The 14,541-nt window shown below is 35.8% G+C and overlaps 1 protein-coding gene across 1 annotated transcript in view; it reads right to left on the reverse strand.

Moving 5' to 3' along the window:
* The window catches only part of CRB1 (crumbs cell polarity complex component 1), a gene marked incomplete at its 5' end in the record, with an annotated part of 145,600 nt that overhangs the window by 56,623 nt on the left and 74,436 nt on the right, over positions 1 to 14,541 (reverse strand). Inside the window, one exon of the mRNA XM_063115280.1 lies at positions 1,048 to 2,004. Coding sequence (XP_062971350.1) covers positions 1,048 to 2,004 — 957 coding nt within the window. The remainder of the gene's footprint in view (positions 1 to 1,047; positions 2,005 to 14,541) is intronic.

Raw genomic sequence — 14,541 nt, forward strand, 5'->3', positions numbered from 1 at the left:
CTAGTGCATGCCATACCTCATTGTCAAACAGGTCTGTGATTTGTCATGAATATTGTGGTCAGGAGGAAACCCGCGAATGGTTTCTAATAATTCTCAGCCATTTGAACATGGAATAGGGTAGAGGCTAAGACTGGTTTTAATTTTACTTCATATAAAGCAGAGAAGACTATTTACCAGATGTCGTCCTACTTCAAGTCACTCTAAAATCCCGAGGTAAATTACAGCTGAACTTCAAAGCAGTCTGTTACAATTACCTCTCAGACTTTTGCAATGGATGATAATAATAATAAAAAGAAACAGGTATGTATTGATCACTATCAACAGCAATCTTTGGAATGATGTTGGAAGTTAAAGATTCCGCTTTTCAAACTGTGATTTGCTAGAGAAATTGGATCAATTTGTTTATGGCATCTACCAAGTTTTGCTGTTGTTATTTCTCATATTTTCTTTCTTTTTTCTCTAAAGACATCTAAGTAGAATACCTGTTTTCTTCAATGCAACCCTGGAAAAGATACCTTTGAATAAAACTGGTGTTTTATAAAAGTACTAAAGTTAAAGCATGATTTTGGAGCAAGTGTGAATTGCATAGAAAGGAGAGCAAGGAAGTGAATATTTACCAAGAATCTACTATGCACAAGATATTGTGCTAGTACGTGGCAGTGACTAGTTTCATGGCTAGACGACCTTTCTTCCAAAAAATTATTTTTCTTTCAAATAATATTTCAAATAAATTTCTGCTACACAACAAATGCTAAAATTGTAATAGCATTTTGTAAACACCCAGATGAAAACTCATTTGGAAGGGAGATATCCACTTATTTTTTACTTCTCTGCATGAGTGAAACTCTGATGTCCTACAAATTTACTTAAAATTGATTAATGCACATCACCGCCCTCTTTTTTTTTTTTTTTTCCATCAGTGGCCAACCAGCAGCAGAAGCCCTGAGGGGTCTTTATGTTTCCTAACAGGCAGAAGCAGACCAGCTTTTTTGCTGTTACTGCTCTGCTCCGAGGCATAGCACTCCTTGGCGCCCTGCCTTCTCTCACCTCTCAGACAGTTCGGGCCTTTGTAGGGTCTGTAGCAGTCACACTCATAGCTCAGCCACAAGTTGATGCAGCGTCCTCTGTTTTGACAAGGTTGGCTTTCACACCAATCCTTTCTCACACAACCTGCCTTGACGTTTAATGACGAGCCAGATGAAATGTCCTCCAGGGTAATGTGATTCAAATCAATTTTAATATCTTGGAGACAGCCCACAAATGAAGGTGTGGATGGTATATTATAGACGTTAAGCAGAGCAACACTGTTGCTGGTGGGTCCCACTGGTAAGCCACCCAAAAAGGAGTTCTGAAAAGCACATAGCGATTGATCGCTTCCAAATGGAGAAGGAGCCTTAGCAATGCATTGCTCTTTACAAGAGGCATCGATTAAGTTAAGGGTCACAGACTCTGCAAATATTACCTCCACCGAATGCCACTCTCCATCACTGGTGTTGTGGGAAATGTACAGAAGCACCTTTGACTGATTATTGACTTGAACGGTTAAGTGAACACAGCCACTTAGCAACTCCAGCTTTACAGACATGTCCCTGTTGCCTCGGAAAAGTAGAAGTGCCATTGGCTGAATAGTCTGAAACCTGAGGGCTATGTTACAAACTGAGCGCTTGGTTGTAACTGAGCCACTTGTGTCCCACAGGAAGCCATTGCCCTCAAATGAAAGTGTGGTGACAATTTCACACAGTGATCCAGTGTAACCAGGTGGACATAAGCAGCTGAATCCATGCTGGCCATTTTGCAAGTAAGGGATGCATGTTCCATTATTTAGACATTGGTGATGGGTACAGCCCAGGAGAATATCAGAACAGTCCACTCCTCCATAGAATGTTCTAGAAAGGTTATCAAACGGGCAATGGCAAGTATACTTCCCAGGCAAGTTCTCGCAAGTACCGCCATTTTTGCAAGGGTTTGAAAAACATTCATTGATGTCTTCTTCACAGTGGATTCCTGTTAAATGATAAAGAATAGGTTAAAATTATATATATATTCAGATCAGAAATAGAGGCTTCCCATAATTTTCATGTATAATCTTGCAGAAGTGCAGAACTAGCTCAAGTTTAGGACTGTAATGGTGTAAAATGTAAATAGCGATGGAGGAAAATTAAAATTGATTGTATCATTTCACGTGTGTTGTGAAGAGAAATGCAGTCATGGAAGACTTTTTATTCTTCCTCTAGAAATAGATAATTTTGCAAATATATTAATTGATTCAAACTACCATTGTCAGACATTCACAGCACTGAATATGATAAAATGAAACAAGGTGAAAATGTAACTCTTGGAAATGATGCTATATACAAATTATTTATTTGGGGATTCCTTTCTCACATGTTGTTTATCCTTTCCCAGGCTGCTGATTTCACCCTGTTCTACTGGGAAACAGTCATTTTGCCTTCTTTCTTGTTAGCACCTCCCCATAACTCCCAAAACCAAAGTTTGCCATCTCTATAGACATTCTGGACAACTCTCACAATGAAAGGCTTTTAAAGTAAATGGAAGGCCTCACTTCCTCCTCTGCCACAATTCTAGTATAAACCATGACATCTATCCCATAACAAGCTCATGCTTATGATTTTGACTTCACTTCTTTTACTTTTTCGTGATTCCAGGTCAAAGAAATAGACCTGATTAGAGAATTATTGGAATTAATTCAATCAAAGTAATGAGAAGAAATACAACACCTTTTAAGAGTGATGGTTATTGCTTTTCCAATTAACTTCAAATAAACAAAGAGTAAAAGTAAAAACTGACATATGTATAGCCCTTTATGGTTTTCCCAACACCTCTATCCACATTATTATACTCCACTGTCTTCTGAGGTTTGCAAGGCATATATTTTTCTCTTTCACAGAAGAAACTGATGCTTAGAAACATTAAAGTCTAAATTCCAAAGCACTTCTACAACGTGACCCTAAATTAACTAGGTTTTTCAAATTCAATATGACATTCTTGGTTTTTTGATTTAAAATGTAGTGCATTCTCATTTATTGTCATTACTAGTGTATCTTATTTTCTCATTTAATTCTATGCCTAAATGTGCATTTTTAAAAATTTAATTAAAAGGTTCCTGTATTGATAGTGTTAAATTTAAATCCCAGCTGGGCTGTGTGATCTTGAGTGGGTTATACTCACTTTCTGTGTCTCAGTTTCCTCATCCACAAAATGGGGTTAATCATAGTATTTACATCACAGTGCTCTTTTAAAGAATAAGCAAGACATATAAAATGCTCATAACATTGTCTGGTATATAATAAGTTCTCAATAAGTTTTGGCTGTAACCAAAAGAATTACCCTCTAATGACAGAATTCAGATAGTACTGTAGTCATTGAGAAAGACAATTTAGAAAGTGTGGTCATATGTAGTGCCCCATAAATTGCATAATTTTACTTAATGAGAGACTGACTTAGACAGCATATTAGTGTAAACCTCATTAGATTGTGCATTCCAATAAAAAAGGAAAAATGTATGTGTATTCACCAATTTGTGTCTAAACCATAGCATAGTGCCTGTCTCATCTTCAGCATGTTAGTTAATTTTTGAATGAATTAATTAATGATGACTTTCTCAAAGTGATTAAACATTTTTACAGTGAATTTAATCTGATCCAAAGCCCAAAGTTTCTTTTTTGTGTATAGCTCCTGGTAAATTTACACCATGTTGATCTTTGGCTATCCACTACCATGTATGAGCCATAAATTTAGGCTCTTGATTGGATCCTATTATATTTTACTGAACTTGGATTATTTTCATCAAACCATCTTAAATTAAAAAATATTTTAAGCTCTGTGAAAACAATAAACATTTTAAAATCTTACTTAGAGTATCCCACAGCATCTGCATAGTATTCAGAGTATGTTTTATCAAATGTTTGATGAATAGAAAAAATAGAACTGAATCGAACTACTCTATTTGTTATATTATCATCCTTATAGGTATAAAGGACAATTACAGGTAAAGCTATATTCTAAAGGAGTGTTCTAATGCAAGTTTAATTTAAGTAAATTTATGAAAAGTTTAAACTTTTATATTAGAAGTTATTTTACTTAAATTTGATTTTAATAAGATTTTGAGAAGTAACAATTTATCAACAATATTTAATTAAGAGGAATATTTAAGAATTCATGAGGTATAACCAAAGCAAAGCACTATTTTTTTCCTCCCACTCTCCCTAAAGATTTCTAACGGAAGGAAGTTCTTCCTTGCCTCTGGATAAAATCTCCAGCAGACCGATGACTTTTCTGTAATTAGAATATAATGATCAAAAGTCTCAGTGCAATTTAGAATTAAACTTCTTCCTTTGTCTGCTTAGCCAACTTCAGGCTGTCTTGAAGGAAGACGTGGAAGTCCTCTTCCTTCTTTTCCTATTCCTCCACTGTGCCCACCCCCAGATTTCTAACTAAGTATCTGGTCCCTAGAAGACTGGAGTTTATGGATAAAAGAAGGGAAGGAGGGATAGAGAGTTTTTACCTGACTGGGGCTAATGTCATACGTTTCCATGCTGCCTGAGCCTGGCAGGTGTTTAAAGTTGATATTTGTTCTAGGGACCATTTATGAGTTCCTCCTCTGCTCTGTCCCTCCAGCTGTGAGGCAGGTGGGCATTGCCTCTGCATTGACAGGCTGTCCTCACATTCCCTCCTTCCCCTGCTTTGCAATTGGAGGGGAGCACATATATTTCCCAGCACAGCACAGCAGCAGTTCTTTCTCTCTCTTTCCTGCTTCCTCAGGTTAAGAGCTAAACCCTTTCGTCTTTAGATTCCTCCGGTAGGTGGAGAATCTAGTCTGAGTTGCCCGTTCCTCCTCTCCCCCCACCTGCATTTAAGTTTAGGTGACACTGGGTCTCTCCTTCAAGCCACTCTTACTCTGCTTGGGGTTGGGATGTCGCTTCCAACCCTAAATTTGAGGGATGGGTACAACTTACAACACCACACTAAGCCTCTCCAGAGGAACCTCTTTGTAGACTCTCTCCTTCAAATTGCCTCTCAAGAACGTTCACGTACCCTTGAAATGACTACACACTTTTCAAAAGCCTGAAGTCTGCTGTCTGTATTCATTTTGATATTCTGCATTTTGGTCACTCTCATAATTCATTTTGGTACCTGACAGCAACCCCATTTTGACCCCTTAGTGGAAACTTTACCATTCTCACAAACTTAAAAAACACCTACTCTTTGTCCTGCTCCCAACAGAGTATTGTGGGAGATGCAAAATGGGAGACATAGACCTAGCCTCAACATGCTTGCAAGATAATGGAATGACAAAATCCATATTTTAAAAAATACACTGTATATAGTAGGTTCCCAATGGATGCAGATAACATGTGAGGATCAAACTCAGGCCACATTAGAGCATATTTAGCAAAGTTCTAGGGGAAAGACTTTCAGGAAGATATAATGATGTCTTTAGATATGGAACCTCAATATCATAAATTAAGTCAAACAAATACTGATCATGTATCTAACATGCATAAAACACTGTGGATAACATGGAATAATAACTCATCCCTGCCCTCTATGAGCTTAATGGAGAAGACAGACAAATTTGTGAAAAGTTAAATGATAATGTAAGTCAAGACAACACTGAAGAGCTATCACTAGACAGTATATAATGGATTCTAAGTGAATTGCATAGGCAATTGCTACTGCAGAGCCTCTGGACAGAGGTATCTCTTCAGGCTGGGCTGGGAAGGTTTTATAGAGGTAGGTTTAAATATAGGTTTCAAGTATGAATCAGATTGACAAACATGTCATTGTATGTGGAAATAAGTGAATAAACAAAATACTTGTCAATGAAAAAGCTTAAGACATTTAGAGGTGACAATGAACTTTTAGCAATCTGGTTGGCATAAAAAAAAATTATGTAGAAAAATAAAGTCAGAACGGTTAGATGTAGCCAGAGTGGAGAAGGTCTGGGAACTTACAAAGTTTTTATTGTTTTGTTTTATTTTATTTTATTTTTATTTATTTAGTTTCTGGCAGTGGAAAATAATGGGTAATGGTTGAATAGAAGACCAACAAAGATCAATCCCACAGGGATATGTAACACAGAGTGGAGTGAGAAGAAACTAGAGACAGAAAGACCAGCTGGGCAGCTATTAAAATTATCCAAACATGAGACTATGAGGGCCCAAAATTGGATGTTATTTCTCTACCCTTTCATTTATCTTTGATCAGCAAATGCAGATGGTAGTGCTTTCTTTATTGTTGCTTACAGTATTTTTTTTAATAATCATTAAAATGTATGCATTTGATCTTTCACAAAATTAGTACCAATAGCTTGATTATGTGTTTCTTATAAACAAAGAAGCTAGCTTTAAATTTTACGATCAGTAAAAAAAAAAAAAAAAAGGAAAGGAAAAATAGAAGAAAGAAATCCTGTATCAAGGTCAATAGTCTGAAGAACAGTAAACAAAATTAGACATGAAAAGTAGAATGACCAACAGTGATTGACACTTTTACCTTGTTTAAAATCAATTCTGTTGACAACTCTAATATAAAATAAGGTCAGACATATTTCTTTTATGAACCTAGAAAACTGAAAGTGGGAAAAAAAAGATTGAAACATCTTTTATTGGTTATTTGATTAGCCAGGTAAATCAATCAAGATTCTGCTCTCAATCAAGATAAAAGGATTAGGCAATATATATGAGATTACCTGGGACATTCAGTTTTCCTAATTGGGTATTTTAGTTGACTATGAATTGTCTGTTTATGTAAAAGTATTTGTAGTATGGGGTGGACTACTTTAAACTTACTGTTATTTTGTTTATGTGAGGTCAATTCACCTAATTAAAAACCGTCATTTCCTTTTATTTTTCTAAAAATCTTTTAGTTCAGTATCTGATTATACAAAAATACAGTATTTTTAAAAATACCTTATTTCAAAAATAATCATGATAGAGAAAATTTTTACTATCTGGTATATCTCATATATTCATCAGAATAAATTATATTAATGGATAAAAAGGACATAGATTTTATATTTAATATAAATAGCATTGGATATATAAATGACTTCTGCCATAATTCTCACTTTGTTGAAAGTCATGGTTAATGAAATATCTACTAGAAAGTAATTTCTACAAAGACACATTTGAATAAGTAAGTTTTATTTTGATCTGTGTTAATTGACTGAGGTGTTTATTTTAATAAATAAAAATTCAAGAAGAAATTAAATATAAAAAACAAGAGCTCAATGCATAAGTATGTCTACTTTTCCTTACTTAAACATTCTAACTTTCATTTGATAGTAATACCTTTTATAGCATTAAACATTTGTTGCTAATAAACATCTTAAAAACTCTAATGATGGTACCAATTAGCTTATATAAGTAATAAGAAAAGAATGCATTACCTATGAGCATTGCCATTAAAATGTGAAAGCCATGTGTCCTGGCTCCAAACATTTTTCTGTAAAAAAAAGTGACATCCATGCAAACACCTACGAGGCTGACGGAGTGAGTTTCTGATGATTTTATATCATTTCAAAAAGTGTGGGCCTGTTTTTCAATGTCACCTTCTTCCTCTCAAATATGGAAGGTGGGGACTTAGTTTTGACTCATTTCTCCCCAAGCTGGATCAGGGAGGCTTAGGGTAAGACTCATCCGGGCTGCTTACCAGGCAGACTTGTTATATTTTTAGATCCTCGCCCTGCTTAACACGTGGTGCTTTCCCCTTTTAAAGTCACACTAGTAAATGTTCATGTGTGTAATCACAACAATGGAAATGCTGTTTCTTGTTTGGTTTTAATTTTTTCTGTTTTGCTTTTGAATAGTGGTTAAGAAATTCACAGCGACTTCAAACCTGCTGAATATCTATGCAGGGAATGGAAAGCAGAGAGGAGTTAAGAAGAGAGCAGGAGTTTCACTAGACTTAACTGAGATTGTGGCAAGAGTTATTTGTGTGATGCTCTTAGACTTAAATTTCACTGTCTGTGAGGGAATAACTAGGCTCTGTTCAATGACATTTGATTTTTGTACAACATAATAATCTGAATATGGGAGGTCTTTGAGACACAGAGTAATTGATGCTTGACTTTTATTTATTAATTTTTTAAAAACATTTTCTGAGAAGGGAACCTGAGGGCTTGCAGAAGTTTCACCTAGGCAGTGTAGACTGAGAGAGGTCACTAAAAGTCTTATCATTAGAGCAATTCCTTTAGGTAGAGACCCTGTCTCAGGAAAAATGACAACGGTACGTGAGAGGTGTAGTAACTGTATCGTCAGGTGCTCATTTGCTGCCTTACTTTGCACTAGTACGGACATGAGCTTCAAAATCTGTCATGCAACTGAGGTCAGGTAAGTTGTGATGGAAACCAGGTGAGAAGGCAGAAAAAGTATGATGCAGGAGACATTGCAATAGTGCATTTCTTTACTTACTTATTGCCCATTCATTCTTTTAACTCTTATTTACTAAGGACTGCCTTTGCCCGGCACTGTGTAGGTGCAGGAGATAGAATGGTGAGCAGAAAATAGACATAGTCCTGCTTCATGGACCATACAGTTTAGACAAGATTACAGTAGTGGGGAATGCTGGGCAGACAGGGGCTTTGGGGACTGAAGGAAGAAGTTACCCAATGGGGACTAGATGGTGAGGAAGGGGTAAGGAGAAGAGGCAACATAGAGCTCTGATGAATGGAGCACTTTGGAGAAGAGTCTCTAGTAGTCCCCAGGCAGCCAGAATAATGAAGTAAAATATACGTGGTCTAGGAGTCACACCAAGCTGGTTTTCAGGTCCCAGTTTTGATCCTTCCTAAGCTACATGAACTTGGGAAAGTTAATTTATTTAAGCTGAAATTTTTATCTATAAAATGGACATAACAAAACCTTTAAAACCATTATTTTTGTGCAGACAGAATGAGATAACTATAAATGCTTGAGGCATACTAGTCATTCAAAATAGTTTCATCCAGCTTTTTGTGGATTGCATGAGTGAATTTGGAGGCAAATTACTTGGATAAAATTATAGAAGGCATGTCTATCAAATTTATAGGCAACATGAACTGGTTAAACTTATGACTACTTTGAAGGAGAAATGATGGTTACTAACCTAGCAGTCATTCCCCAAAGTGTCCCACCCACCCTCCTTATGGGAACATACCTCTCACCATTAAAGATGCAAATGATATTCTTTCAAGCACTCCTGTACAGCTGAGTCATGCACATGTGGCCCAATCCTGGTCAAAATAGGACCTGAGGAGAGCTCCGCTGGGGAAACACTAAAAAGGCTTTTCTCTCTGATATAAGAAAGATACGTACTATTAGCCTGATATTGTCCTGTAGAGAGGTGGTCCTAGAACTGCACTAGCTGTCCTGCCGCCACATGGGGATAAGTCTGAAAAACATGCCAAGAGACCAAGGGTGCGAGAGCAGCACTATGGAACTCTTGTTAAGTGAGGTCATAGATTTTCTTAAATATTGAATCCATTATCAACTGTGTATTTTCGTTGTGACCAAAAGCATCCTAACTGATGATGTTGTGGTTATCAGGATCTAGAAAGATCTTCATAGGCATGTATAATGGGCTCTAAAAAGAACTTTATCAGAGAAAAAAATGTAAATTTGTAGGTTTTGTCCTTAAATTTTATTAAAATTTAAACAAACAAATCTGCAGAGAGTGCATAAAGACTGGGTAGAAAATGGGGGCATGGATTAAAAAGAAAAAAAAGAATGGGACGGACATCCTAGATATGCAAACTTCAGTTAGAAATCCACGTGTACCCAGCACCATCGATAGAGCTAAATCACATGGTAGCAAACGAGAAAAGGAAGTAAGCAGGAACTTTAACACGATATACACCTGTACACAGACCTTAATAATTTACATGAATGCATGCAAATTAGCCTAAATATATTAGAATGATCTAATGATCTAGAATGATCTGCAAAAATCGAGAAGAAAAATGAATGGGGGATGGGAAAATAGAAGAGAACAGAATGGGATAGAACAGAATAGAATAAGAGAAATAGAATAGGACAGGACAGATGTAAAGCAGGCGAGCCAGGGTTCTTGGGGCAACCAAAGAAGACAGTTTTTTATGAGACGCGGAGAACAGTTAACTCTTTTCACCTGAGATTAAGCAATCACAAAAATGGAAGGAGAAGATGTAGCCTATGAAGTGAAGAAATATGTCTCAATAGTTAACAAACTTACCAACCAATAATAATTATTATCAACATTTATAGAATGTACTGCAGTTTATGGATTACTTTTATATATATTATCTTGACTTGTCTTTGAACTATGGATTCACAGTGATGAGGGTTCCAAAATTTTGTGTGGAATCGCGGCTGTCATTGTGGATGAAAGTATCTGGGACAAAGGAAATGACAAACCGTCTCTAACTCCGGATTTGATCTCAAAATATTTTTATTTTAAGAAGAAGAGATAAAAGATACTCACTCCAGTAAGGAAAGCTAATATAACAGTTTACTTGAAATTATGTCATTAGAGAAATTCTTGAAGAAAATTGGGATGATTAACCTGAAGAAAAGCAGATACCACAGCACATCAGCAGGTTCTTCATGTAGCTGAAAGTCCATTCCATGAAATTTTAGGTTTTATTTGGTTGCACCTGAAAAAGCTGGTACCAATGGTCAGATGCCATAAGATGGTATATTTATGCTCACTATGAGAATCTTTTACTAGCCTATGCTAACCAGGCATATCATCAGCTGTCTTGGAGACTGTATGTTTCCTGATATTAAAGATGTGTAAATTCAGAAAGAATCATCATTCAGTATGGATATTATAGCAGAAATTTAAGAAAAGGTGGGTTATGGAGTTCAATGGCCTCTAATGATTCTTCCAGTCCTGAGATTCTATCATAATTTCTAAGTAAAGATATGCTGTATGCATAATTTGTAAGTAGAGAATGTCTAAGTGGAGAATATTCTATATAATAAGATCCAATGTCTTCACTTTTTTTGCAGTTTTTAAAATCTGTAAAAAAGTGAAAGGAATAACTTTCTTAGAGGGCTGCCACAAGGACTAAATGAGATAACTGTTCATCGTGTATGGTTCCAGGTCACAGTATGTGCGTATCCAATGCCACTTGTCTTGTCATAATTCCCCACCTCCATTGTTGCTTGCTTGAGAGAATAGTTGAATTTTATGGTATCCACAATTTTCTCTGTGTTGATTATAGTTAAATTTCACTATTCTGAGTTTGACATCAACTATTCAAAACATAATCAAGAACCAAGATATGTTTTACAAGCTATTATGTTAAAAAAGAGATTGCAAAGTTTATTAACTATTTCCTCAGGCCCTAGTTCATCATTTATTATTATTGTAGACACAATTAAAGTATGCTTGATTATAGTATGTTTCAGCTTGCAATGGATTAGAATCAAGAAAGGAAAAAGATGCAGGGGGGGCTTTGTGTACATTTTCAGCAACGAGAAATGACAGATGAAAGTTAGACAGTGATGTGAGTGGACGGAATTAACACTAATAAGTCCCAAATCTGTGCCAGGCATTGTGGCCAGGGCTTACCTGTATGGTTGTTTAATCAATTCAATGAGCGATGAGAAGTATATTGCTACTTTCATTTAGGAGGTGACAAAACTGAGCCAAGTTGTGGTTGGTACCCAGTCTGCCTAACTCCTGAGATGAGCCTTTTTTTCCCCTCTACAACATGCTGCTACCAAGGATAATAATATGACGAGCTGGCATAAAGCAGTATTAAAAAGCACAGCAATTTGGACATATTGAAAATAGGAGCAAGATCAGTAACTAAATTGCATAGGACAGTAACCAAGAACATAAGTCATCAATAAGATAGAAGATTATGTGCAACCTTTTAAAACCAGAAATGCAAGTAAAAGTAATGTACTTCTGAATTATTTTAATGTAAAAATGATTTTCCCACTAGAATTATAAAATTTTCCCACTAGAATTATAAAACTGTGTTACATCAGAAGCTCTTTTATATGGGCTACCCCCAACCTTAATGATAACAGAAGAATGTGATGCTACTTTTGGTAATTTATTTTGTAGATTAAGATTGTGTAAAAAATTCCGGCCTAAAGTGTGGCATTGTTTCTTCAGTATCCATTTCTTTGCTCTACTTTGTTATTATACTATTCTAAAGTTGTGATATAAGAGACACACACACACACACTCAATCTCTAGATCTGATATGTGTCCAGAACATATGGTAGCTCAGATAAAAAAAATACTGAGCCCAGAGGAAGATTTGAGTCAGGCTATTGTATGAAAGGTATCCTGAGATCTTCAAACGAAAGACAGAATAGCTGCAAAAAGCTTTGCATTTCAGTTCCACATTTCACTTGATTTTGCACTTCAAAAGTCACACTTTGAAGCTCAGTAGATATAGGTAAGTGATTTTTAGTTATTTTATGCACTAACAAGTAAAAAGCACAGTCTTGCACATGCTCACTGCTGTTGACTTTACTTTGAAAATTAATTTCAGAGAAACTCAGCCCAGTTCAACTAGAACTATCCTAATTGGCTTTGATCAGTAAATCATCAGAAGCTGCTCTGCTCTTGCTTAGTCCTTTTTTCCCTCTTCTTGTCAAAAGAGAATGATTAAACACTCAACTTACGGTGAATTATAAAAATCTGCTTTGTATTGGGCTGGGTGTGTTGCTATTGCAAGTAACATTTGCTTGTGTTCCAAGTAATGTCTGCCATGGCAAGAATTGCCTTCACATTCTTTAGTAGTGTTGTTTGTCATTTCTCACAGATTTATTAATATTTTCATTCTGTACAGCTACAAAAATAATGTCAAAGGCCAAGTAAATTTCTGACCTGGGAAGGCCTGACATTCAAGGCCCTCTACAATCTGGCTTTTATTTATCTCCCAGCATTACTTCATGTAGTGGCCCACTACATAAATGATCTGTATTAAGACATACTTTTAGTAGAATAAAAATTAAAACACACTCAAAGATTTCTCTCTCTACCCACTTATTCAAAATCCCAACTTTCTTCCAGAGTTCAGCTCAGTTGTTACTTGTCCCTGTTGGAATGCCTTTCCTGGTAACTCTCACTCAGGGCCGTCCTCGAACATCTGAGTCTTATCCATATGGAACCCAGCATAGACTACATTGTACTGCTTTTTATTCTTTAATATTTGTTGTTTGCTTTCCTCAACTATATTGTAAGACTTATAAGTGTGAATGCCTCTTCTTGTCTTTATTTTCTAACATACTACATTATGTACTACATACTATGTACAGTATTATATAGTGGATACTGTACCATACAGTAATACAGTATAATGTGTATATCTTTGAGAAATGTGTGTAATATGGTCACCAACTTCCAAAATTAAAACAAACATGCATTCAGTCTTTTCTCATGCATAAAGGAAGACTTTAATGTATTGGAAGACAACTCTGGTCTTTATTCAATGGAAGGGTTGAGAACCTGGCATTCACAGATGTCTAAAGTATCCATAAATGGCTATTACACTTCTGTAAATTATTTGAAGATATATGAAATATTTTGTGATTTGTTGTTATTGGATTTTTCTGGGGAGAGAATTTATAGTACTGACACTTGGAAATTTAATATAATAAGAATCCCTTAGTGGGGGGATATATTTAAAAATGCAAACCCTTAGGACACATTCCTAGAAATTCTGATTCTGTAAATCTGCATTGGGCCCAAATATCTATATTTTTACAAGCACTTCGGGAAATTCTGACAATGGTGCTCCTCAGACCTGGTCTAAAATTTCAAAAATTTTAAAAGAATATTTGATCCAAAAAAGCCCGCGAAGCTCTGATCAAAGGAAAGAAAACTCTTTCAGAGATACACATTTTATCTATCCATATAAATGTATCAGTTCATGGAACTTGGCTTTGGGTTGGCATTTAAACTGTCCCTAACTAATGGCAGTGATTTTTAGAACAAATAAATTAGCTCATATCAATAGGTTTCTTGATAAAAGGTTGAAATAACTTCACCAAAATATTTCCTTAAGATTATTAAGGAAAGAATTTGGCCAGAACCGTTAAATCTCTAACTTACCGTGGCTTACACCATGTGCTTCCTATTAACTGAGTAGATTTTATTATGTCCTTCATTAAAAAATATATATATGTTAACTATGCAAAAAGAATTTCCCTCCACAACTTGTCTTTGCACTAAGCATTTTCCATTACACCCTTACTACATTCTTAAGATTTCTTCTAATTTTTGGCATATTATAGCAAACACAGACTGGCTTAGCTCTTAGTTAATAGTTTTTCATATACTAATTGATAAACCTATTCAAGAATTATGGAAGTGGGAGGAGGTGTTTGGAGGTCAAATGTTTCAATAATGACTACAATTAAATGTGTGATTCTACAGGAGCCATTTAGTTTCTCCGTGCTTTTGTTTTGCCAGTAGCAAAGTGGGAGTGAGCACCTTTATACCACCTACCTCTGATTGCTACTGTGACAACTGAACAAGGTAATTAACATGCAGATATTTTGGAAAATATAAAGTGGTATACAACTAGAGGGTCATAAG

The sequence above is a fragment of the Cynocephalus volans genome, chromosome 11, assembly GCF_027409185.1.
Source record: "Cynocephalus volans isolate mCynVol1 chromosome 11, mCynVol1.pri, whole genome shotgun sequence".
Classification (NCBI taxonomy): domain Eukaryota; kingdom Metazoa; phylum Chordata; class Mammalia; order Dermoptera; family Cynocephalidae; genus Cynocephalus; species Cynocephalus volans.